This window comes from Anabrus simplex, chromosome 2, assembly GCF_040414725.1.
Source record: "Anabrus simplex isolate iqAnaSimp1 chromosome 2, ASM4041472v1, whole genome shotgun sequence".
NCBI lineage: Eukaryota > Metazoa > Arthropoda > Insecta > Orthoptera > Tettigoniidae > Anabrus > Anabrus simplex.
Window position 1 is genome coordinate 1,051,271,854 of NC_090266.1, and position 27,620 is coordinate 1,051,299,473.

Here is a 27,620-nt window from a genome sequence, read left to right on the forward strand (position 1 = left end):
AGCTTGTTACACACATTCTTCTTCTCCAAATAATCTGGCAGTAGAAGAGTTTCGAAACAATGAAGAAGATACTTGTACTTACATCTGTGGGTGTCCAATTTAATATACGGTAATCCAATAGCTTACGTTCTACGACATTTTGCAATGAATTGCCCTCCTTCAGATATTCTGGTCACACAAATACTAAACGACTGTAAATATGAAACACACTAAAACATAATTACGCTACAACTAAGGCAAATGCCTTAATTCAAGTGGCTATTAGCCTGGATTATCAGACTCCACTCCAACAACTTTCAACCGCATCTTGTACAGGACAGCTTTACCCAATGCGTCAGTCATGGCGGTCAGCCGGCAACAGACTGGCGTGCAGGCGAGCAAGCCGCGCATCGCTCAGTTCAAAGGAGAAGTGCGCTTGCGCGCTCGAATCAACTAGCTTATTGAAATAATCAGAAAAATCGAAGGACCGACTTAATAATGGCAAAATTTGCATTTTAAATAGGCATAGTTCAGGCACATAAATTAACGGCAATTCAAACAATGGCCGTGAATGGTAGATAAAGTCCCCACACACAAATACATATGTCCAACAAATGAGGGTAGCGTAAATTCTTGTCACATAAAGTATAACCTAACACTCTTCCCCTTTTAGTCCACAGTTTGGCTCTGTTACAGTGCAGTTGTAACGGTTATGAAGGTATCCTGCTGAGCTGCGCCGGCTAATTAGTGAGTATTTGGCGAATATAGTCTCTATTCAGGAAACTAATCCCAGACCAGGTCATCATACGGGCTTGAGAAATTTTCGACTATACTCGACAGAACTATATTATGCCAACCAGGCTTCCGGTGGCATTGGCATTTTTGTCTGTTCTGATACCTATTGCGAAGAGGTTCCACTAAGAACCCCGCTGGAAGCTGTAGCAGTTCGCGTTTCGCTGCCTGTCATAGCAACAGTGTGTAATGTTTATTTTCCACCAGGCCGGTCTCTTAATATAAATTATGTAACGGATCTTATAGATCAGCTTCCACCTCCACTCCTCCTATTGGGAAATTTAAAGCCCATCACCCCATATGGGGCTCTGAAATACCTTGCCCCAGGGGAAGGGAGTTGGAAACATTTGTGAGAGAGCTGGATTTATGTATTTTGAATACAGGTGAACCAACTCATTTCAGTGTATGTTACAGCACATACTCTTGCATAGACGTTAATCTATGCAGCCGAATGCTGGTTCCCGTGTTTTGGTGGAATACACACAATGATCTCTGTGACAGTGACCATTTTCCCATTGCTCTTACTTTGTTGAAACAGAAATCCATTGAGGCTCTTCCTCAATGGATTCTTAAACATGCTAATGGACCAAAGTTCACATCACGAGCTGTCTGTAACAACGTGACCAGGCGGAGCGTAGACAGCAATATCAATACATAACAGTAGTTATACTTGCTGCTGCTGAGGAAACCATTCTATCCTTTTCAGGGACTCCTCGCTGAAAACTCGTTCCTTGGTGGAACGAAGAAATTGCAGCAGCTATCAAAGAACACCGTCGTGCTCATAAATGCTATCGTAGGCAGCCTACTGTGGCCAGTTTGGTAACATTTAAAAAACTCTGTGCTAAGGCGCTAGTTGTTATTCGACAGAGTAAGAAAGCTTTGTGGGAGAGATGTGTGTTGTCTACGAAGTCACATACTCCGTCATCTCATATGTGGACTAAACTTCAACGTATTTCGGGTATCCAAGGATCATCTTCAGTACCGGGAATTTTCATTGCAGGCAGTATCGTCATTGAACTGCTCTTGATTGGTAACCATCTAGCCAGTCATTTCGCGGATGTGTTTGGCTCCAGGAATTACCATCGTTATTTCCTCGCTCTGAAGCGGTAGGCAGAATTTCATCACCTCTGATTTGCTACTGAAGCTTCAGAGGACTATAATGTGCCCGTTACGGAGTGGGAACTTCGCAGCACCTTGGCGCTTTGCAAGGACACATCTCCTAGACCAGACTGTGTCCATAACCAGATATTGAAACACCTTAGTGAGGATAGTCTGTTACATCATCTTCGTGTGTTCAACCTAATCTGGATAGAGGGTGAGTTTCCGTCTCAGTGGCGAGAGGGCATAGTCATTCCTGTCCTAAAGCCTGACAAAAATCCCAAGTATGCAGGAAGTTATGGACTTATTTGTCTAAATAACTGTTTGTGTAAGCTATTTGAGTGAATGGTAAATCACCGATGTGTGTGGTGTCTGGATAAACAAGGACTTTTGTCCGAGTACCAATGTGGTTTAGATGTTGATTCCCGTAGGGAATCTAAAATATTTATTCCGAATGAGTAAATTTATAATGCCAATATCAATAAAGGGCATTGCTCTCCTGGAAACCTGTAGTGTGTACACAGCAGAACTCTATGCTATCTGTGAAGCTCTGCGGTACGCACTGTCCGATGAGCAATGACACTTTCTGCTGTGTACAGACTTCTTGAGCTGGCTACAGTCTATTGATACATGTTTTCCTTGGCACCCTGTGGTGCAACGGATCCAGAACCTGCTGGCCTAGTGTTCGGATGCCGGCACCAGAATCATGTTTATGTGGCTGCCAAGCCCCATGGGTATAGAGTTAGCTGATAAGGCTGCCGAGGAGGCTGTTACGTTGCCCCTGTTGCCTTACAGAGTTCCAGCAAGTGATATTCGCTCTCAGCTGAGACGTTTGGTTATGTCCCATCGGGAGATGGAGTGACAGGCCACTTACAAATAAGCTGAGAGCGATGAAAGGTACAACGAAGGTATGGAGGACTTCCCTTTTGGCTTCTCGGAGGGAAGCAATATTGTTATGTCGTCTTCGGATCGGCCACGGTATAGTAACGCACTCCTCTATTTAATGAAGGGAGAACCCCCTCTGGAGTGTACTTCCGGCGATCATCTTACCGTGGTACACATCCTTACGGAGTGCATAGACCTGGTCGATCTGCGGCGTAGTCTAAAACTCCTGAGTACCATCTCCCTCATCCTGTGAGATGACGAGCAATCAGCAGACCTCGTCATCCATTTTATGACGAATAGTGGTTTGTTTTATTGCATATAAACTTAGTGTTTCGTATTAGTCTTTGTATTAATGTTCACTACGTTTTATTAATTTGACTCTGTTTTAGTTTGTATATTTTAATGTGTTTTTTAAAATATTTATTTGCATGATATATTATTGCATTTTTAGGCAATGTCTTATTCTACCATAATCTATCATCTATCATTTTACCGAAAATAAGGCATTGCGAAGTAGATCCACTGATTATTTTAAATTTGCCATCATTGTTCATCTTCATTTGTTTTAAATACTAGTCAGTGGATACATTTAAAAATTTTAATTATCATATCATGTCGTCCATCTCGAACCATTAGGGGCTGATGACCTTATATATTAGGCCCCTTTAAGCAACAGGTATCATCATCGACTAGCACTAGTGCATTGACAAAGTTTTGTGACAATACAGGGCATAATTTCACTCTATAAACTTTACAACATACATACCTGCCAAATATTCCGTTTTTTTTGTAAAATGTACAGATTTTGAGTGTATTTTACGGTTGTACAGAGGAACAATGTTATTTTAAGGATTTTGAATATCCGAGCTTGGTTTCGCTTTCTGTGGTTAAATCGGATTTTTTAAACTTTCGATGGTAGCTGGTAATATGAGATGCAGTGTGAAATTTGACCGGTAAATGTATCGATAATCGCAATATCGATTATCACTGTACTTTTGTCACCTGTTCGACCTCAACTGCTACTTCATTCACTGAGATGTTCCCAAACAAGTAGCAGGCTGTGATTTTGAAGAAAAGAAATCCATGAAAAGTAGCAGGCTGTGAATTTACGTAAAACAACTTCAGTAACTGCATCATGCTTCGTAGCAGCTGTGAGGCTCCATTCACAATGCAAACATAACCGTAAACTTAACGGTGTAATGTAACCGTAAAATTAACGTAAAATTTGTAGTATTCACAATGGAGAAACATAACATGTACGTAAAGAGTACACAGCAGCCAATAAAAACATTGCCATGTTATTTAGCACGGATGTCGGGTTTTAGTCTATCTCACAGTTTTATATTTTAATACCTCGATGGAATCAAACAGCGTGGTAGCGGAATTCATATTACTTCAAACATCTCTTGCTTTGCTCCTGGGAGCTGTGTACCTGAAAAGGCAAACTAAACAACGGTGCAAAAAATGGGTTCATCCCTTGAATCAAAGGTTATCTCAGGGCGATTTTGGTAATCTACTGTAAGAAATGACCCTCTTCAGTTCGTTTTGTACATGCGGATGAAACCTGAACTAATAAAAAGAATTGTACCAGACGAGTTGGCCGTGGGGTTAGGGGCGCGCAGCTGTGAGCTTGCATCCGGGAGATAGTGGGTTCGAACCCCACTGTCGGCAGCCCTGAAGATGGTTTTCTGTGGTTTCCCATTTTCACACCAGGCAAATGCTGGGGCTGTACCTTATTTAAGGCCATGGTCGCTTCCTTCCCACTCCTAACCGTTTCCCGTCCCATCCCATCATTGCCATAGGACATATCTGTGTCGGTGCGACGTAAAGCAACTTGTAAAAAAAAAAAATACAGGAATACTGTTTTATCTATGACAGGGATTGTCACTCGCCCGGTTGCCAGCGCTGTGAGCTTGTCTCCCTCCATTTACCATCCGATTTCATTGCTACAGCATATTTATTTCAGCGTATTCTTTTTCGGTACAGCATCCTTGTAATTCTCTTTCTTTTAATTGTACTTACACACAAAGATTATTTTGAAAGAGAATTACAAGTCTTTCATCGAAAGAAGTCATTATATCGCGCACAAAATACAATGTTTACATCTGCTCTGATTGGCTGGTTCTTAAACTTAACGTAAAATTAACCGCAAGAGCTTGGAGTTTGCAATCCCTTAATTTTACGGACTCGCAGTTAAGTTTATGTCGGCGCAATGTGAATGGTTCCTTCAGATAACATGGTCGCAAACTTCTAAGTTAACGGTAATTTTAAGTTTACATTACATTACGTTTGCATTTGATTCTATGTTGGTGTGAGTAACATAGGTGGTAGTTCTGAAACTCGTGGGATTGTGTGATGAATTTGTAAGCAATTTAGTATTTTTAGTAGTGTTCGTAATGAGCTTAGCTAAGAAACGATATTATCAGTCTTTTAGGGAGGCATATTCTGCTTAATTTCCTTATTTTATACAATCACGGAAAGTGTTCCCAGTGTTAAGTGGAAACAGATGATCACTCATCAAGATGTAACTTTGTGTAAGTATTTAATTTCAGGAGTGATTAAAACATTTATTTGACTTGTATTACTATTGTTTTTATTTCCCTCCCCCCCCCCCCCTTTGCTGTCCTTTTCCATTATAGCTTAAGACTTTGCGGCGCATGCATGTGTTGTTAAAAAATTTCCGCTTTTGGGTCTTCCGGATTTCTCGTTTAGAAAGTTGGCAGGTACATAATGAACATTCGGTAGCTTTTTAACAATATGATATTAAGCGTAACCTGGCCTGTTCCAATGATAATGATTCCTGCCCCTTATTTGTACCCTGAAGGTGGTAATGGAAAATCACAGAATACTATCTTCAATATGATCAGCAGTGGGATTCAGACCACTCACAATCCAATTATAGCAAATTCGCCGGAACAGGTTGCCGCTGATAACTGTGCCATACTGCGTGAATTGGCCAGCCCATTAATAAGTTAATACCATAATGAAAACACAACTGTCCGGCTTCGTATAGCTGAATGGCTAGCGTACTAGCCTTCCGTACTTGAAGTCCTAGTTCCGATTCAAGTCCAGGCCAGGGATTATTACATTAAAAAGTGCATTCCTATGACTTGGAGACTGGAAGTTTCTGTCATCTTCAACACTTCTACACAGCACACAAGCCATGATACTCACCACCCGCATCACATTGTATATATGTTGGGTATTCAGCCCGAAGGCTGGTTTGATCCTCCACAGCTCCACCAAGAGCTATCATAAACAGTCTAGGCATCACTGAAGAGGCATACTGGGGAAATGAGGAGCGAGGTAGTTTCCCGTTGCTTTCCTTACCGAGCCAGAAGTTGCTATTGCATATCAGTCTGCCAAGCCCACTGAAATCCATACACCAACCGACCCTATGAGCGATATTTTCACACCGTTCATAATAGGGACTGGCTGTATAAGGAATTGTATTAATAGCGTCACTCACACTACCTCAGTCACTTTCACATTGTCAAAGCCAAGGATGAGACTGAGGCAGGTCAATGAAAGTAACAAATTGCTCTAGCCCATACCAGAAGACATAGTGCACTATAAACACTACATCTTGCCAGCAAGGGTTCACCATCACGTTAACATGCAGTATTTCTTCTCAAGTGGTTGACGTCAAGAAGGTCATCTGGCCGTAAAACTCTGTAAATCTACTTCAATCCCCAACCCTGCAGGAAGATGGGATAAAATGGGGTATTACAGAAACAATCCCAGTAGCATTGCTGCTCAGTTCTCACTAAGGCAGTTCAGGTTAGATTCCCAGCCAGTACATGTGGGATTTACAAAAGGAAATTCTATTTGTCCCATCCCACATAAAAAAGGAGGTCCTGTGGCTTATGATCACAAAAGTAAAAGTCACAAAACATCTAACCGTAGTTTACCTTTTTATTAGACAAAATGAGAACACAACAGCAAAGCGTTTGTATACCTTTTAGAGTGTGACGCACCCAACCTGATTGATTGTGGGAAGTGAAGCACTTCATTTCAGCTCTCTTCTTGTGTTTATCACTTTTCTTTTACTCCAGTATGACTTTATTTTGGATTTTTCCATTTGATCCATTAGAATGTACAAGGCATTGTAGGATTTCATTTCATTCACAGCACATTCTCTCGCCATGCTTAAGTCGTACTGAAGTGTCTTTTGGTTTGGATCACTCAACAAAATATTTAGCATAGTCATTGGTTTCTACAGTTACTATATATAAAGTTTGTCACCAAGAAACTTCTATAGCTGAAGGATTATTGCCTAGACTTTCGGGTATAATGGTATTCACACTGCAGAACAAGGAATACTTTTTTTTTTTTTTTTTGCTTCATGTGTCCATACCCAGTCTGCCTACTGAGCTGTAACACGGTCATCGCCGTGCACTTCGTCTTTGATTTCCATGTCACTTTGTTCATCATAATTGTTACTAGTGCTACTACTAATATCACTGAAAGAAATACATCAGAGATCATTATCACTTTCTAAAAGGGACTGACCGAGCGAGTGGCTGCATGGTTTGGGACACATAGCTGTCATCTTGCATTTGGGAGACAATGGGTTCGAATCCCATTCTCGGAAGCCCTGAAGATGGTTTTCTTTGGTTTCACATTTAAGGCCATGGCTTCTTCCTTCCCACTCCTAGCCCTTTCCTATCCCATCATTGCCATAAGACCTGTTTGTATCGGTGCAATGTAAAGCAAATAAAAAAATAAAAGGGAATGTATATTGTTAACTTTCAGTCATTTACTTGTGGCCAAGTTGTTTACAAAACCAATCTCAAAATAGGCAGATATTACACTTGAACTAATATTACCAAGCACACTACCGATGCGTATGTTAACAAAGATCATATAACTTCTTCTTCTTCTTTTCCTGCCGCTTTTCCCACACCTGTGGGGTCGCGGGTGCGAACTGTGTCGCACAGGTGGATTTGGCCCTGTTTAACGGCCGGATGCCCTTCCTGACGCCAACCCTCTATGGAGGGATGTAAGCACTATTGCGTGTTTCTGTGGTGGTTGGTAGTGTAGTATGTTGTGTGAATATGATGAGGAGAGTGTTGGGACGGACATATATACCCAGTCCCCGAGCCAGAAGAATTAATCAGAAGAGATTAAAATCCCTGACCCGGCCGGGAATCGAACCCGGGACCCTCTGAACCGAAGGCCAGTACGCTGACCATTCAGCCAACGAGTCGGACAACAAAGATCATATAACATTGGAGGTAAAGAGTCTCTGCACAAATCATTCTGCCATCTCTTGAGGGAAAGTTGAATTACGCAGTAAAGTGAGACAGTAGAACCGTTCTGCTGTCCAGCATTCTGTCTACCAAGACGAAGAATGGAATGGTTCTGTGGATCAGGCCCTATAAGTTAATCATCATCAATTTATTTGTTTCAGTTGGAAAAGTATATAATGCTCCTATAGCTTTGGTAAAATCAGAAAATATACCAATGAAGACAAATCCGAGAACAGTTACTGCTATACTTTCCACCAGTCACAAGCTGTATAGGCAAAGTAAAGGTCAAGTAAAATAATAATAATAATAATAATAATAATAATAATAATAATAATAATAATAATAATAATAATAATAATAATAATAATGCCTGCTATTATCCTATTAGTGTGTTGACAGACTGAATGTGTGTGGTTTTTGTGGGGGGTGGGGGTGGACTTCCTTGAATTTATTTGTTACTCAACAAGTTTATTTATTCATTTTAATTTAAATTCACTTAATCACAAAATATTTATTAGCTACTATAAGTAGCTTCATACTGACTGGAATGGTTGCGTGTATTACTATAATACAGCTATGGAGCCAAGCTCTGCATTTGGATAATGAGTGGTTTCAAACCGTGCCATTGGTTGTCCTGAGAATGGTTTTCAATGGTTTCCCATTTTCACTTTCAGGCAAATGCTGGGACAGTTCCTATTCATAGGCCACATCTGATTCCTTCCACCTCTTTATCCAATTTCATTTACCATCATTCATTTCATCTTCATTAGCTCCTCAAATGAGGCTAGTGGCAGGAAGTGCATTCTGCCGTAAAACATGCTATATCATCTCGGCTCATCCCCGATCTTATTTCAGGAAGTGCGACAGAGAGGTAGACATACACTGTAAGTAGCTTCATTAATCTTCCTGTTCTTAAACGTCATCTACACATGTTTTTCTTGTGGACTAAGACCAAGCTCTGAAATAAAATAACTTCTAAATTACAGTATTTTCTGAGGTGGAAATGGACTTAATGTTTTCTACACAAATTATTTATCTGTACAAAGAAGTGTTTGAAGGAATTCACTCACTTACTGTCTGACAATGGATGAGAAAGTTCAGATTCAGATGAGAAAAACTGGTCATCAGTTGGATCACTTGAATCATTTGAGTCACTATCCAGAAGTACAATGAATCTGTCAAGCGCATCTTCCATCAGACCCTCGTTTTGCCAATAGTCTTCGTCAATTTTATGATGTGGGAACAGTACCCTTCCCATTATTGTTTGTTAATAGAAGAAATTGTAATTCTTGTTACGGCTTTAGGCTTTATCAAGGAAATGTCCCCAGTGACTTTAATTTCCTGTCAGGTCTCTTTGTCTTCACCCAGACCAATTCAGTGACATTAAGCTCGCACATATAAAGTGGCAAACAAATTAATCATGCCCATATGACTTAAAAAGTTCATGTTTGGAAGAGTTCCTTGGGACCTGTATTAATTTTAGTTAAACGGAAGAGCTCAAATTTCCTCATGTTTTCAACATATTCACATGTTCACTACCAGCCATCTCAACATTTTGTTTGTAACAGAATACTTCATGGAGTTTTATTGTGTTGCACAGAATGTTGTGAAGCAATTGTCTAATACTGTTCTTGGAGAGATATGGAAACAACTTCTCACGAATCTACTTTTCATAATTGTCTGTATTCATTTGGCCATAATCATCTCCTGATGAATTTCCAACTTTAAAAATTAGATTTTTTCCCTTCACTTTTTCTCTCTTTTTTTTTTCCCCCCCACAATTTGCTTCATATTGCACCAACACAGATACGTCTTATGGTAACAATGGGATAGGAAAGTTGTTGTAGTTGGAAGGAAGCAACTATGGCTGTAATTAAGGTACAGCCCCATCATTTGACTTATGTGAAAATGGGAAACCACAGAAATCCATTTTCAGGGCTGCCCAAAGCAGGGTTCAAACCCACTATCTCTCAAATACAAGCTGATGGCTACGTGACCCAAACCATACAGCCACTCACTCGGTTTAAAAATTAGTAACACATCATCCAGGAAATTCGGGAGTTAGCAACCAAAAAATATTTTAAATACATGTCAATAACTAATAAATAAGATGAGCAAATAAACAAGGTAATGTGAATATATTACGTTACAAGGAATTGAAAGTTAAATCTTCGTCAGTTCAACCCATTCAGAGTAGGAAGGTTAGAATGAACACAATCACCCACTCTCCAAGCTAGAGGAATTAACCTGATGCAGCTAAAATACCTGGCCTGGAATCGAACCCAGGGCCCTCTGAACTGCAGGCCATCACTCTGAACATTCAGCCAAGGAGCTGGACCATTTTGGTAACTACTTGTAATTTCAAATGTTCATTCATTCAAGGAATAGTGAGCCACTAAAACTGAGAACTGGTTTTTGAATTGGCAATGATATTAAATGAAAGCTGAAGTTCCTAATATTTTTGTGATATACTTGTCTCTATATGGGGAAATATTCCATATTCCCTCTCTATGTTAGATCCAACTAAAATGGCCAATCATTCTCTAGCCCACTTATATTTGGAACACTCTGGGTTTCAAGTAGAGGATTATACTGGATGAGGCCACCACATGGTGGAGTGAGAAATAGGTGATTCTGAGGGATCCCTGATCTGGAGCTGCCTTCCCCTGGTCTTGTGACTACAGTTCAGATGCTCTAATCTGTCTTTTTCCTCTGCTTTTCCTGGCTGTATTTTCTTTTCCAAAATTTTTGAAATTCTCAATCTTGCAGAGCATGGATATATATTTTTTTTTAATTCTCTGAATACTGTACTCATAATTACACACAGTGTTAAAGTTGAAGACCTAAGATATTCAGCCAGGACAGTGCTGGAGAAGAAGCCCTCACTGGGTCATTCCAGTCACCCTATATTTGGACACTCTTGGAAGATGTGAGTTATTGTCTGTTCTTGGGTTCAACAGTAATTCTTTGGGGAAGTAAATGTACCCCACTTGGAGTGTCACATTACATCTTCCGTGGCGTTTTCATATGCAGTTCAGTCGGGGCCATGTGGCCCTTGACATTTGAGTTCCTGGTGGAGGTTTAGTACAGTCATCTAGAGGGATTTAGTGAAATCTGGGTCCGGCTTTCCACATTATCTTGATCTGGAATGTTAAATGGTGTCGTCAGCCCAGAATGGCTTCCTGGATATCAGACATGGGTTTGGTGAATTACACAATATTGAATACATTGGCAGGTGTTTGAAACGGACGGAATTGTTCTTTTTTCCATTCATGTCCAACTTCTTGCTCTTGAGCACTCTCACCAGGTTACAGATGTTGATCTTATTTTCCTGATGTGGGCACTTATGTATTATATTGGTCCACAGTAATCGGCAGTAGAGCATACTAACGCCATTCCAGCCGTGCATGCAATATCAGCTGGGTACCCAATTTGTGCCAGCCAATTTTTGAATCGTATTCTTTTCTTTCCTCGAGTTTTCTTCCAGTGTTCACTAGGTGCTGCTTGTATGTTGGAGGGCAATCAAGATTTAATCCCAAATATCTGGAGTGTGAGTTCTATTTTAATCTTTGACAACAAGATGTAACATTAAACTCTTGTATTGCCTACTGGTTAATGATATGGAAAGAATTTGTGCTGTGGCAGTGTCATCACCAGAGCAGAATTCTTGGCTCACAGTCCCTGGAGCATCGCTTGCTTACAAGGGTTTATTCCATTTATATTACAACATTCATGGTTCACTTTTGAGGAAGCAGATAAAATTATTTGTAAAACATAAAGGTTTCCTGCTGTTCATCTCATTTCACACTCCATAAACTCAAAAGAATATGTCTAATATTAATGTTGTTTAGGTGATTTTTTTCTTTGTTTTGTTTTGCTAATTTGAGCATTATTCTTTTGTCTATTTTGATGCAGAGGGAGCTGTAGTTGACCTGGCATCTATGTTGACACATCATAGTCCAGTTATTCGAATGCGGCTATGTATACTACTGAGGTTACTAGGTCGCTTTAGTTGTGCTGCGTTACAACCATGTTGGAGCAAAAGATTGCGAGAAAATCTTGTTACCCTCATGTTTGATTCTGATGAGTGTGTTAGAGAGGTAAGTGATAAAGTAGCCTGTCGGTAGTTATAGAATGCAAATGTATAAACTGCCCCTGTGAATTATAATAATAATAATAATAATAATAATAATAATAATAATAATAATAATAATCTGGGATAACTGCAACAGCCATTTTTGAAATTTTAGAGCCTAACACTTCCTTTTTCTGCTATTGATCATCCATAATATTTCCCAGAAACTTGTTGATGATAATTTTGAAAGGATCCCATCCGTGAAACTTGAAGTTGTTCATGATGCTTCAAAATGTGAGTGAATCTTATGATTAGGGACCGAACTCGATAGCTGGAGTCGCTTAAGTGCGGCCAGTATCCAGTATTCGGGAGATAGTGGGTTCAAACCCCACTGTTGGCAGCCCTGAAGATGGTTTTCCATAGTTTCCCATTTTCACACCAGGCTGTACCTTAATTAAGGCTACGGCCGCTTCCTTTCCAGTCCTAGCCCTTTCCTGTCCCATCGTTGCCATAAGACCTATCTGTGTCGATGCGACGTAAAGCCAATAGCAAAATAATATGATTAGGAAAGACATCTTGGCTTCCTTTCACCTCATACAACAGTGGAAATTATGAAGAGTTACCCTAAAAAAGCAATATTTTTATCAAAATTTTTGAAATATAGGTTCATGTAAGATGAGGTAATGGAGCTATATGTATATATATATTCTTTACTTCTCATTCCTGGCATTAAGTACTTCCTTTCTGCCTCATTCACACAAATTTAACAATTTTGTTTACCCTAAAACTGTACATACGTTTAGGTAATATATGTTGTTTTGCTAGTGGTTTAACGTTTACTCGCATGTGGAAAGACTCCTCCATTACTGCGACGACAAAACTTATGCTTTTGTGGACACTCATTTTTCCCGTTGCCACTTATGCCGCAGAAACTTGGACGTTAAAAGATAACAGGCTACTGCAGGATTGACTCTTTGGAAATGTGGTGCTACAGAATAATTTTGTGAACACCGTGGACATCACACTGAATGAACGAGTCAATCCTGAAACAGTTCGGCATCAAAATAAGACTATCGACAATTATCAAACAACAACTGGTCATGTACTTTGGTCACATTGTTAGAAGACCCAATGGACTGGAGAAGACTATCATTAAAGGGAAATTCGCTGGACGAAGGCCAAGAGGACGTGCTCCATTGAGATGGGTACATCAACTCAAGAGCCTAACTGGAGAGAACAAGCAATTCTCCGTGCCCAGGACAGAACTCTTGGAGACAGGTCATTAAGAGGCTAGCTACATGGTGCCACTACACTTTTATGGAGGGTTAGAATAAGACACAAACACACACATATATACTGTGCGTACTTACATTAATGAGACGGAGTGAGCCTGCCAACCTTTGCACAATTGCTCAGTATTTGGACATGTGCTAGTGAGCTTAACTCTGAGATCAGCACCTACATCAAGTTGATTTCTGCACTTTGTTTTTTAGTTAGTGATGAAAACCGTTTCTCACACAGATACACAAAAGCAAATTAAATAATATTTTTTAGGCACTTTTGGATAGTTCACTGTACTCTCTTTTCCCTGGTGATGACATCCAGAAATTAACTGTTCCTTGTGCTTTGAATTTCATTTTAAGTCTGGTATTATTCAAGAGTTCAGTTCACTGCTCTCTTTTATTTAATACTAGCAAGATACCCGTGCTTCGCTACGGTATTATACTGAAATTTAGAATTGAATGCTTATTGTTTTATATATAATCCACCAAAATTCGCGATCTGACTCGTTTTCTAATAGATTGCAGCAAGTTTCCTCCCATTTTTCAATCTTTCTTTCCAGCAATCGATTTCGTACTTCCTGGGCTAGGTCCAGGTATTCCACCCGGTCAGTTGGGTCCCGAAATCTTTGCCATCTTTTCCTATAAGCATTTTTAATATGGATCAAATCCTTCAGGAGATCCAGCGTGATGTCGTCTTGGGTGCCTTGGTGATACTGAACCCGCGGCCGGACTGCATTTTCAGTCATTACCCGTCCAGGACCAGTTTCCAGCGCGGTCCGCACATTTGTCGATGGTCCAGAACATTATTATTATTATTATTATTATTATTATTATTATTATTATTATTATTATAGATGTTCTGGACCCCACAGCAAGATGCAAGACCGCTACTTGGCGGTATATTACATCTGCTCTCATTGTCATTGTTGAGAGAGAGTCTAGTGTCAGACCTAAGACGAAACGCTGGTTAATAGAGCAAACGCCGGAAAAGCCATCCATCTAATTTTTGATCTGATTTTTGATATGCTCTATTGGTGGAAAAGAATCTAATTCCCTCCATGGGAACTTAGAATTTCCATTTGGAATTGCCAGGCGGGCATTAATTCCATTGTGGAGTTTTATCTCCCGTATGCAGTTATCAGACTGTGCTTCATAAATAAGCTTCTGATAAGTTCACCTGCATACACCCCAGCGTCAGTGGGTAAGGTCTGACACATCCCACTCTGAAGAGTCTAGTGTCAGACCTAAGACGAAGCGCTGGTTAATAGAGCAAACGCCGGAAAAGCCATCCATCTAATTTTTGATCTGACCAGCACCATTGTCGCGCATAGGCAAGTGTGCAGGATTTCTGGCGATATGAATGACATACTTCCGTGCATTATTGACCTTATTATAGAGGTGAACAATTCGACGGACAATCTCATTCCTATCGTTTATTTCAAATGTGTTTAAATTTTTATTTATATGCCAGGAGAATCTACTGTAATCTAAGAACGTTCTCCGAAGGAAAAGATGGCTCTTGAAAACGAACCCAAGAGAGATTAAAAATGATTGATTTATGATCAGAATAAGTACATCAAAAATCTACAGCCTGTTTCCAGTCATTCGACAGAGTCAGGAATCGAATGAATGAATCCCCCATCTAGCGGCGACAATAAGAATTGTGGCGGCTGCCGAATCCTGTCGCACTCCTCTGGGGCAATGATTAATGAATGACAAATGAAATGAAATTATATTGGACAGTGTTGGTGGAATGAATGATGACAGGGAAAACCGGAGTATCCGGAGAAAAATCTGTCCCGCCTCAGTTTTGTCCAGCACGAATGTCACATGGAGAGACCGGGATTTGAACCACGGAACCCAGCTGTAAGAGGCCGGCGTGCTGCCGCCTGAGCAACGGAGGCTCCTTATAAATATATTATGAACAGTAAAATCAATTGGTCTCACCTCCTTTTACACCCCACTGCCGTTAGGTTTATTTACCCCTCGCCTCCCAAAAAACTAAAAGAAGGCGTGTTTCTTTATGTTTAAAGGAGATTCCAAACACCAATATTCACGTCTATTACCTTCAGTTTTGAGATAAAAATAATTCACTTTTTTTTCACTTTTACACTCCTCCTCCCCCCCCCCCCCCCAAGTGAATTTTCCGGCAAAAAATATTTGTTACTTTAATAGTAAAGGATCTTCTAAATACCAATTATCACGACTCTAACTTCTTCAGTTTTTTATTTCTGTGTCCTCATGAAAGGAATTCAACTCCTTTACACTCCCGCCCCCCAAGATGATTCCCCCTGCCAAAACGGGTTTTTCTTTGTTTTTAAAGGAGATCCAAATACCAATTTTCACGTCTGTAGGCCCTAACAACTTCAGTTTTTATTAGATGTAAGTATTCTCATACAATTAAGTCAATTTTTCAATACTTTCACCCCCCCCCCCCCCCCATTAATTGGATTTTCCGAGAATACGTGTTTCTTTACTTTTAAAGCAGATTCCAAATATCAAATTTCACGTCTGTAATATCTTCATTTTTGAGATAACAGTAGCCTAATTAAATGAATTCAACACCATTTTCAATCACTTTTACCCCCCCCCCCTCCACCCAAGTGGTGTTTCCGAAAACTAAAAATACACGTTTCTTTATTTTTAATAGAGATAGGAATTATATTTTTCACTTCTGTAACATGTTAAGTTTTTTGAGATATACTGTAGAAATTCTCATTTTAAAATTTCACCCCCTTTTTAGTTCCCCTTAAGAGGAGTTACCAGAAACAAATCACCTATGTTTCTTTACATTTACAGGAGATTCCAAGTACAACTTTTTATGTCTGTAACATTCTATGTTTCTCAGATATTCTGTAGATATAGTCTTTCAAAAAATTCATCCCAATTTGTCACTCCTGTTTAACCACCATTAATTGGATTTTCCAAAAACAAAAAAATACGTGTTTCTTTATTTTGAAAGGATATCCCATTTACAAATTTTCAGTTCTGTAATATCTTCAGTTTCTGAGATATATCTACCCTCATTTAAGGCATTCAACCCATTATTCACCCTTTTACACCCCTCCCATTGGGATTTACAGAAAACAAAAAAAAAAAAATAATACGTGTTCCTTTATTTTTAAAGGAGATTCTAAATATCAATTTTTACATGTGCAAAGTTTTAAAGTTTTGAGATATAGATACACTCATTTTAAAAGTCCACCCCTTTTTAGCGCCCCCCCCCCCCCACTATTTGGATTTTCCAAAAGCAAAAAAAAAATCTTTATTTTTAAAGGAGATCCCAAATACCAAAGGAGATTCTAAATACCAATTTTACATCTGTAAACTTTTAAAGTTTTAAGATGTAGATACTCATTTTAAAAATTCAGCCCCTTTTTCACCCCCCATTTTTTGGATTTTCCAAAAATGAAAAAATACCTGTTTCTTTATTTTTAAAGTAGATCCCAAATACCAATTTTCAGGTCTGTAATATCTTCAGTTCTGAAATATAAGTAGCCTCATTAAAGGCATTCAACATATTTTCATTCCTTTTGCACCCTTCGTACTGGGATTTTCCGAAAACAAAAAAATACACGTTTCTTTATTTTTTAAAGGAGATTCTAAATACCAATTTTTACATGTATAAACTTTAAAAGTTTTCAGATATAGATACACTCATTTTAAAAATTCACCTCCTTTTCATCCCTCATTAATTCGATTTTCCAAAAACAAAAAAAAATATGTGTGTTTCTTTATTTTTAAAGGAGATCCCATACACCAATTTTCATGTCTGTAATATCTTCAGTTTCTGAGATATAAGTATCCTCATTAAAGGCATCAACTCCTTTTTCACCCCTTTTCACCCCTCCTATTGGGATTTTCCAAAACAAAAAAATATGCATTTCTTTATTTTTAATAAAGATTCTAAATACTAACTTTTACATCTGTAAACTTTCAAAGTTTTGAGATATAGATACACTCACTTAAAAAATTCACCCCCCCTTTTCACCCTGCCATTAATTGGATTTTCCAAAAAAAAAAAAAAAAAAAAGTGTTTATTTTTAAAAGAGTTCAAAAGTACCAATTTTCAGATCTGTAATATCTTCCGTTTCTGAGATATAAGTACAGGTATCCTGATTAAAGGCATTCAACCCCTATTTCACCCCTCCTATTGGGATTTTCTGAAAACAATAAAAAATATGTGTTTCTGTATTTTTAAAGAAGATTCTAAATACCAATTTTTACATCTGTAAACTTTTTAAGTTTTGAGATATAGATACTCATTTTAAAATTTCACCCCCCTTTTCACCCCCTTAGCGACGGAATATCCAAAAATCCTCTCTTAGCGAGCACCTACATCTTAATATGAATGTATGCCCAAAATTTCATTTCTTTATGTCCAGTAGTTTTGGCTCGGCGATAATGAATCTGTCAGTCAGTCAGTCAGTCAGTAAGTCAGGACAAGCTTTTTATATATATATATATATATATATATATATATATATATATAGATAGATAAGTTTGTTATTTTCAGTATCACAGGGGAAAGGATAGTGAAGCCATATAATAATGTACTAGTTGAATAATAATGTTCAATTTGTGACTACAGAGTTTCAAGATGGGAACATACTGTATATCATCACAAAAATCTTTTTTAATGCTGAGGTCATTCCCCAGTAAAAGACTCTAGGGTTAGAAATGATCACCGGGCGAGTTGGACGTGCGGTTAGGGGCGCGCAGCTGTGAGCTTGCATCCGGGAGTTCGTCGGTTTGAACCCCACTGTCGGCAGCCATGAAGGTGGTTTTCTGTAGTTAAGGCCACAGCCGCTTCATTCCCACTCCTAGGCCTTTCCCATCCCATCGTCACCATAAGACCTATCTGTGTCAGTGTGATGTAAAACAAATTGTAAAAAAAGAAATGATGAAAAGTCTTTGTTTTATACAACTGATCCATAAACTAAGTTTTTTCCAAACCCCCTATTTTATCATGAGCTTTGAGAACAGTAAAAAGATGACCGTGAAGACGGAGATGTAATTCCTTTAGTTTTGAGCCGATATCGGAAAGATATGACAAAGTACTTGGTCACAACTCATTAACAAGTTTGTTTGTTTGTTTGTTTGTTTGTTTGTTTGTTTGTTTGTTTGTTTGTTTGTTTGTTTGTTTATTTAACAACCATTACTGAGCCTTTAAATGATCGTAGCGGACAGTAAAGTGCCCTATACTTAACCCCTGGATGGTGCTAAGTAAGAAACAATACAATGAGACTGAGCTGTCTGAAATGACCTCCTATTCAAAAAATGCTGAAAATCCATTAGGAGGTTCATTTCAGGACCTCCAAATTAATCGAATAGGACCATTCCTCTGCATCTATCAGCTCAATATTGAAGGCATTAGCTGGGCGAAATGTGACTATGAACATGGAATGGAACATGATCTTTGTTGATATTGTTTACATAGAATAGGACTTCCTGTCTTAATTCAAAGATCCTTGTAAGCATCTTACACTGTTAGAGCCAGTAAATTTCAGAATAATAGAAGCTGTTTGTGCTCACCACCCATACCATCACAAATTATTGAAAATGGAGGCTTTGCTTTAATAGAGTTTATAATTTTAATGCTGATTTCTAGCACGGCTTTCAGTTTATACGACATACTTTTGGAACCAACGCTTCCCTGTGAATGAAACAGTGAGTCCATGTAACGTTGGGAGCAACATCTCTACCTTCAGCTTCAATGCCACTTTGCTGACTGGTAAGCGCACAAACACCCTCCGAACAAAAACCCATTCATTTTTCCAGTCAATTTCATGCCCCAGCATATACTCGAGAACTTGAATAAAAGTATTTTCTTCAGTTGAATGCGTTTCAGAGTCTTGGAAAATAACATATCCTCATGAATGTCATTATTAAACTCGTTTCTGACATTAAAAGGCATTGTGCTTCATTTGAAACATCTGTTGCCTCGTTTGTATGAAGTGAAAAAGAATGTCTTTCATCCTGCTAATAATTGTTAGCCATGTCATTAGTAAATAACTGCATTGTCTGCAAGTGGTATTAAATCAATGGTTTTTGATATCTTTTTCCCAGAGCATTGTTTCAACTATATCTTTTGCAGTTAGAAGTATTAAGGTCTCGCCTATAGAATGGGGTTTCATTCGCTTCGTGATTGAAGACTAACGATATATGAAGTTTCTAAGACCTTTTTAGTTGTTGAATGAACATTATAAATTGGTTTGATTTCTTTGTTGAGATTTTCTGCACGTCAGTGAAAAAAAATCGACAGGTTTACTTTTCATATTTGGGTGTTTTGTATCTAAGTGTCATTTCCATTTCATGGGTTTCATACACTCATTCAGTCTCCGAAGACTGTAAAAGTAGTTAGTGGGACGTAAAGCAAATAACATTAAACACTCATTCAGAATCACTTCATAACACACAGCACACTGATGTTTTGGTTTACGTTCATCGCCACACCAAGTAAATCCAAATTCCAAATAACTCTTGTCCTATTTTTGAAAATGTTTCTATGAACACATACCACTACAATAGATATTTCTTTAATGGCAATAACTCCGCTGATACTAATATTAGTTTCACTCACAACTTTTGCACTATTAACACTGCTGACATGAAGTGTGTCATGGTCACGTTCCTTTCATTTCAATTTCATGGTTCTTAGCCAGTTTTCCATTATGTATAAAATGCTCTATAACATAAATCACAATCAATCACGGACTAACATCCACGAACAACAACTGAAAGCTCTTGAGCAAAGAAGAAAGACAACAATAAGATTTAATTTCCAAACTGTGTACAACACGTTTCCATGAATATAAAAGTAAAATATTTGCAACAACAATCCCCTTTCTTTGACAGTGAGTCTAGAAGAGAGACAACACTAACAAATTCTCTGAGTCGAGACGAGAAAAATCAATAACAATTAAACTGTGCCAACACATGTTTACATGTAGGAAATTGTTGCAGCAGTAATTCTCTTCCTTGGTAGGTGAAAATAAAACAGATAGTGTCATAAATTTCATAAAATGTCAGTCCTGGGAGAAAAAAGAGGTAGATGCAAGCTGCATGGAATTTCCTAAATCTATAAAGCTGTCAACAGTGTTGAACTTGCGTTTGTATGAAAGAAAACATTTGCAACAGAAATCCTGTTGTACAGTGTGGTTCAGAACTATAAAAATGATTTCTTTTCCATCTTTCTCGAACAAATGCTCAGTCTTACCAAATACATATTCACTCTCAGATGAACACCAAGTCAGACCTCGAGGGCATCTTGTAGCCCATGGGCATAGTTTGAGAAATGCTGGTCTACTGTGTCGAGTGTGTCCTTAAGGGCTACTGTGGAGAAATGTAACTGTGTGAAAATAACTAGGTGATTGAAAATTTGCAACAGGTTGCTTGGGCAAAATTTGAAAAAACTTGCTGTAATAATTATTGAATTCTTCCTCCGGGTTGAACCATGCTGTTTTATTCTGTACATTCCATACATTTTGCCGACATTTCAAATACATTGTCAAGGTGACTGAAATACCCCTACTCGAGCTGAGGTAATCAGTCTCCCAGGCAATGTTGGTATAATGCGGTTGTCCCTGTAGCACTTCAGGAAGGAAAGTCGAGCCAGGTAGTTACTCATCTTCTTATGAACATTATCGAACTGCCTAGTAGCTTTGAGAATATTCTCCCTGTACAGGATTCGTATCTTAGATGTTAAGCTTCCACATTCTGTTGAGTTATTTAGCTGTTCTTCCCGATTGAACTGTGTTGTTTCATTCTGTACGGTATGTTAAGAGAATTTTTTAAAATAGATTATAAAATGATGAAGCAGCAATGAACAGAGTTATTGTCTACAGAATTCCCCTCACCCGCTACATAGCAACCATGACCAGAGCAAGCGAACTGGCTTCAGTCCAAACGTCGTCGCTGAAGGAAACAGACTATTAGCAGCTTAAAGAAGTACAGAAAACCTTCTCAGAATTACTAAGCTGACAGTGGAGGACTACTACAATCACAATTTGTCTCGCTTGTTACTGGTCGAGTTGGCCGTGCGGTTAGGGCCGCACAGCTGTGAGCTTGAATCCGGGAGATAGTGGGTTTGAATCCCACTGTCGGCAGCCCTGAAGATGGTTTTCCATGGTTTCCCATTTTCACTCCAGGCGAATGCTGGGGCTGTACCTTAATTAAGATCACGGCCGCTTCCTTCCCAATCCTAGGCCCTTCCAATCCCATCGTCGCCACAAGACCTATTTTTGTTCGTCCGATGTAAAGCAAATTGTAAAATTTAAAAAAAAGTAAAAATGTCTCACTTGTTCTCTTGTTCATAACAAAATCAATTCACAATCATTGACAAATTTTTGCAATGTAAACTATGTTGTGCATACATGTGCATGATTAAACGTGATTTGATAGAATCTCACTCCGGATGTTTTTGTAGAAAGTAACATGTCATTCTTTATTTAATAGCATGTATAGAGATATAGAGATATGAAAATAATTTGTAATGGTAATTACAAAAAGTAGTTAGTGAGATGTGAAAACAACAACTTTTTTTTTTTTTTTTACAATTTGCTTAACGTCGCACCAACACAGATAGGTCTTACGGCAACGATGGGATAGGAAAAGGCCTAGGAGTGGTTAGGAAGGGCTTTAGCCTTAATTGAGATGGAGCTCCAGCATTTGCCTGGTGTGAAAATGGGAAAATACAGAAAACCGTCTTCAGGGCTTTCGACAGTGGGGTTCGAACCCACTATCTCCTGGATGCAAGCTCACAGCTGCGTGCCTAACCGCATGGCCAACTCACCTGGTTAAGCATTATTATTAAAAATGTCATGTCATTACACTCCTTTCCTTAACATCAGCTATTGCATTTAACTTCAGTTTGGTTGTTTAAATATACATCTGTCTAAAGTATTAGAGTTAAGCATATGTGTTAACTTCAGGTTTTGTTTAATTATGAAGTAGTACACATTTGTTATCACTGATTGTTCTGAAGAGTTGGTATTTTATGCTATTTTATGCTCTGTCTTTGACTTTCTTTAGGCTGCAGAGCAGGCTGTATTGGAGCTGAAACAACTTCCTTACTATGATGAGAAGAAGCCATAGAATCATAGAAAGCCACACGTATTCCCTCTGCTGTTCAGTATTATATGTTAGTAATGTAAGTAGTATTTAAACGTTCTTATACAATACTGAACAGGTGTTGATCTTTATTAAAGAAACAATGGACACAATTATTACTAGTCAGAATTAATTTTTGCTATTGTGATAATTTGTTTATTTATTTTTGTTTGTTTATTTATTATTACTGTTCTTGTGGATTACTGTAGTCACATTCTAGTTTGTGAACCATGGGCAACTGCTGAGTGACCTAGTAACTGGTCCTGAAAGTCAGGATACCAGTTACTGTGGAATGGGAGTGGGCATCTCGGACATATTCTGAGTCGGCCCTCCTTGTGCTCAGGCGGCTAGGACTATACAATTCACCGGTAGTCCCTAACCCGTTAGAAGAGAGATCCTCACTTGGACTATGTGTGAGTAAGGGTAGCATCCTTCTTCACAGAATTTTCATCTAGCACACTCATAACATTTTAAGCAAGCTTCAAACCTATTGGAGTAATGGAGTCCCACTCTCATTTGACAGGTGAGGGACTCCTTGGAATCAACTTGGCAAATGAATTGGAATTCAATGGGGAGCAATAAATATTAATAGGGCTTTTGGAAGAAAAAGTAGAACTGGCTGAGTCAGCAAAGAGATGTATATGGATGTGTTAGGAGTTAATGATATTCAGTTAAGGGTTGATAACAAGGAAGAGATTATAAAGTTTACCTGACGGGTGTTAGAAAGGGAACGGCAGAGAGTGAGGTAGGACTGTTCATCAGGAATACTATTGCATGCAACACAGTTCCTATTAGGCACGTAAATGAGAAAATGATATGGCTGGATTTGGCAGTTGGAAGAATTAGGATGAGAATTGTTTCAGTGTTCTCACCATGTGAGGGTGCAGATGAGGATGAAGTTGACAAGTTTTATGAAGCATTGAGTGACATCATAGTTAGGACCAACAGCAAGGATAAGGTAAGGTAAGGGTGTATTCTGCCCGAAGGCAGGTCCGAACCTCCGCAGAGGTGTGCCTGAGCCGGAGTTGACGTGGGGTAAGGTGGCAAGTTCCTTTCCGCTCCTCCAATCCCTTACCCCCCCCACCAACAGTACGTGGCAACCCATCCAAATCTTGACCACGCCCAATGTTGCTTAACTTCGGAGATCTCACCAGATCCGGTGTTTCACCACAGCTACGGCCGTTGGCCAGCAAGGATAGGATAGTTCTAATGGGCGATTTCAATGTGAGAGTTGGAAAGCGAACTGGAGGATACGAAAGGGTGATTGGTTAAATGTGGGGAAGATATGGAAGCTAATAGGAATGGGAAGCATTTATTGGACTTGTGTGATAGTATGGAATTAGCAGTTATGAATACATTCTTCAAGTATAACCTCCTGAGATTCACTATGAGAAATACATGGCATTTTAGGAAAGTTATTACACACTGACATCATCAGGGCTCTATTTATCAATAAATCACAGTTAGCTTGAATTTTCATTTTTTACTTTTCTGAAAATAGCATGTGTAGTATACTTCACACTGGATCACAACCTCTACATCTTTTTTCATGAATGATACATTTGTTTTACCAACTTGAGCCTTATTTTCACCAATTTTACTTACATTAGCTGTTCTATCTTCAGTACACATTATGTTTTTATTATACAATACACAAGAAACAAAACTTTATTCAGAGTTATGAAAAAATTGTAAAGTAAAACTAAAATATTGAAATGATTGAAGTTCTGATGTTCTATCAATCAAATATTACTTTTTTTTTTTCTCTCTCTTTCGAGATGTTCATTCAGTATTTGAAAAATCTTCATTTGGCACTTAACTCCTCCATCTTCAGTCACATCTGATGGTATGCCTTGAAACAATTTCTGCTTGATACGAGGCACGAATGAACCTTGCATTCACTACAGAATACTCCAGCTTCCACACTATTGCAACCTCGCATGCGGCAGCGGTGATTTTTGCGGTCGTCCTCGATTTCAGGCATATGTGTGGCTCCAGTTCTTCATTGTGACATGCTTGGATGAGGAGTTGGGAACCTTTTCTTTTTGGCTGGAGCAGTTTCTCCATCTTTATCTGCTTCTGTGTCATTTCTGTCTTCCAGCCCAAAGATCCGGAGTGTAGTATACTATACATAAGAAAGGAAGAGTCAAAAATACACGGGAAAGTGAAATTAATTGTTGGTAGCAATACTCTAACAGCTTCACAAGAACATCAGTGAACATAAAACGCTACAATTGTCTCAGGCGTATAGGGGTGAAAGCAGGGAGGGTACTTACGTGAAGTCATACTTCCATCCTCATCCAAGACAACAAGCTAAAACAATGACCTGTTCCTTCCTTTGAATGCAAAGGAGAACCGTTAGCGTGGCATGATGATGTTGACGGACATCTGAGGGAGAGATTTCGAACTGTTGCAACTGTGTAGCCGGCCACACATCACATCCGTATGAGTTTGAAATAAGACGTATGTGTAGTATACTACACATGGCATCTCAGGATGATGAGGCTATTCACTGTTGCACATGGGAGGGTATGGCCACTAGGTCCATAATAGACTATATCATAGCCGACTTGGGAATTTAGGAAATCTGTTAGGAATTTGCCGGTATTCCAGGAATTTCTTTTATGATACAGGCTACTATCTGATTAGTGAACTAAGTATCTCCAGGCCTAGGATAGAGAAAGTGAAATCTATTTGCATAGGAATAAGCCTAGAAAATCTCCAGGACAAGGAAATTCTTTTTTTTTGCTACAGGCTTTACGTCGCACCGACACAGCCAGGTCTTATGGCGGCGATGGGATAGGAAAGGCCTAAGAGTTGGAAGGAAGCCCCAGATTTGCCTGGTGTGAAAATGGGAAACCACGGAAAACCATTTTCAGGGCTGCCAACAGTGGGATTCGAACCCACTATCTCCCGGATGCAAGCTCACAGCCGCACGCCTGTAACAGGTGACAAGGAAATTAGTCGGAAGTACTGGTATATGGACATGGTTAGTGAAAAGTTCCAAACAGTAGACAGCAAGCAGGTTCATTGTATAGGAAGGGAATGGGTGGCATGCAGGGATGCTATAGTAGAAACAGCAAGGAATGCCTAGGAACAACTGTGTGTAAAAATGGGAAAAAGCAAACATCTTGGTGGAATAGTAAAGTGAGAGCAGCTTCTAAATGTAAAAAGAAGACGTATCAGAAATGTCTCCAAACAAGGACTGATGCAGACAGGGACTTATACATAGAGAAAAGAAACATAAAAGCAAAGTCTTCTCCGTACAGGCCATGAAGGCCCTTGGAGGGGTGAAAGGTAAAGGCTTCCACTGTCCGTAACCTCGGCACTTGATGGGGTACAGTGGTTAGCTATACGCCCGGCTGCCTTTGCCCCCAGGAATTAACCTGGTACTCATTTTTGGTGTAGGCTGATTGAACCTCAGGGCCATGTGCACCTCCGGAAGTGGAAATCTCATTTCTTAAATTTTACGACTTTCTGACGGGAATTCGAACAAACGTCCTTCCGGGCGAACCGAGCACGCCTTTACCGCCTCGGTCAGGCAGCCCCTAGGAAAGAAACATAGCGAAACAAATATTTGTTAAATCTAAGAAGTCGTGGGAATATTTTGGTAACCTGGAAAGGCTAGGTCAAGCAGCAAAGAAACCTTTCTGGACAGTAATAAAGAAAGGAATGGAGGGAAAAAGGAAATGAATAGTGTTTTGTTTAAATCAAGTGAACTCATAATAGATATCAGGGAATCATTGGAGAGGTGGAAGGAATATTGTGAAAATCTTTTCAGCGTAAAAGGAAATCTTCCTCTTGACGCTACCAACAACCAAGCTCATGGGTAGGAGGACAATGACGTTGGTAAAATTACTCTCGAGGAAGTGGAAAGGATGGTACAAAAACTCCATTTGTTTTAAAGCAGCAGGAATAGATGAAATTAGACGTGAATGGTGATGTATAGCAGGAAGGCAGGGATAAAGTAACTTCATATAGTAATATGATTAGCACGGAGTGTTAGTAAGGTATCTTCTGATTGAACATAACCAGTAATTGCACCTATCTATAAGCAAGGGAACAGGAAGGTTTGCAACAATTTTTGAGGTATCTTGTTGATCCGTATACCAGGCAAGGTGTTCACTGGCATCTGGGAAGGGAAGGTACGATCAGTGGTTGAGAGCAAGTTGGATGAAAACCAGCGTGGTTTCAGACCACAGAAGTGCTGTCAGTATCCGATTTTCAGTATACGCCAGATAACTGAAAAATGCTATGAGAGGAATAGACCGTTATATTTACGTTTCGTAAATCTAGAGGTGGCATATGTCAGAGTACCGAGAGGAAAGATGTTCGCTGTACTGCGGGACTATGGAATTAAGGGTAGATTATTAGAATCAATCAAAGGCATTTATGTTGACAGTTGGTCTGCAGTGAGAATTGATGGTACTGTAGAATGAGTTCTTGGTTCAAGGTACGTACAGGGGTTAGACAAGGCTGTATGTATCTTTCACCTTTGTTGTTCATACTTTACATGGATCATCTGGTAAAAGGTATCAAGTGACAGGGAGGGATTCAGTTAGGTGAAAATGTAGTAAACAGTCTGGCCTCTGGCCTTAGTGGCATATTGTGCCAAAAGCCAGCAGTCTATTATCTTGGAACTTGAAAATTGGTACATTGAATATAGTATGAAAATTAGCCTTTTCTAAGACTAAATTGATGTCAGTAGGTAAGAAAACAAAGAAAACTGAATATCAGATTGGGGATACAAAGCTAGGACATGTAGATCATTTTAAGTATTTCGGATATGTGTTCTCCCAAGATGCTGGCCCCGTGGTGTAGGGGTAGCGTGCCTGCTTCTTACCCGGAGGCCCCGGGTTCGATTCCCAGCCAAGTCAGGGATTTTTACCTTGACCTGAGGGCTGGTTCGAGGTCCACTCAGCCTACATGATTAGAATTGAGGAGCTATCTGACGGTGAGATAGCGGCCCCGATCTTGCAAGCCAAGAATAACGGCCGAGAGGATTCGTCGTGCTGATCACATGACACCTCGTAATCTGCAGGCCTCCGGGCTGAGCAGCGGTCGCTTGGTAGGCCAAAGCCCTTCAAGGGCTGTAGTGCCATGGGGTTTGGTTTGGTTTGGTTCTCCCAAGATGATAGTATAGTA

General features: G+C 39.3%; 1 protein-coding gene across 4 annotated transcripts in view; it reads left to right on the forward strand.

The window, feature by feature from the left end:
* Positions 1–27,620, forward strand: part of fu (STKc_STK36 domain-containing protein fused) — a 197,196-nt gene that overhangs the window by 146,093 nt on the left and 23,483 nt on the right. For 2 of the 4 annotated variants that reach the window (XM_067141970.2, XM_067141971.2), the window contains exons 10-11: positions 11,922–12,106; positions 22,398–22,515. In XM_067141970.2, the coding sequence (XP_066998071.2) occupies positions 11,922–12,106; positions 22,398–22,460 (248 nt within the window). In that variant the 3' untranslated portion in view covers positions 22,461–22,515. The remainder of the gene's footprint in view (positions 1–11,921; positions 12,107–22,397; positions 22,516–27,620) is intronic. The other 2 variants (XM_067141974.2, XM_067141973.2) reach the window with 1 other exon arrangement.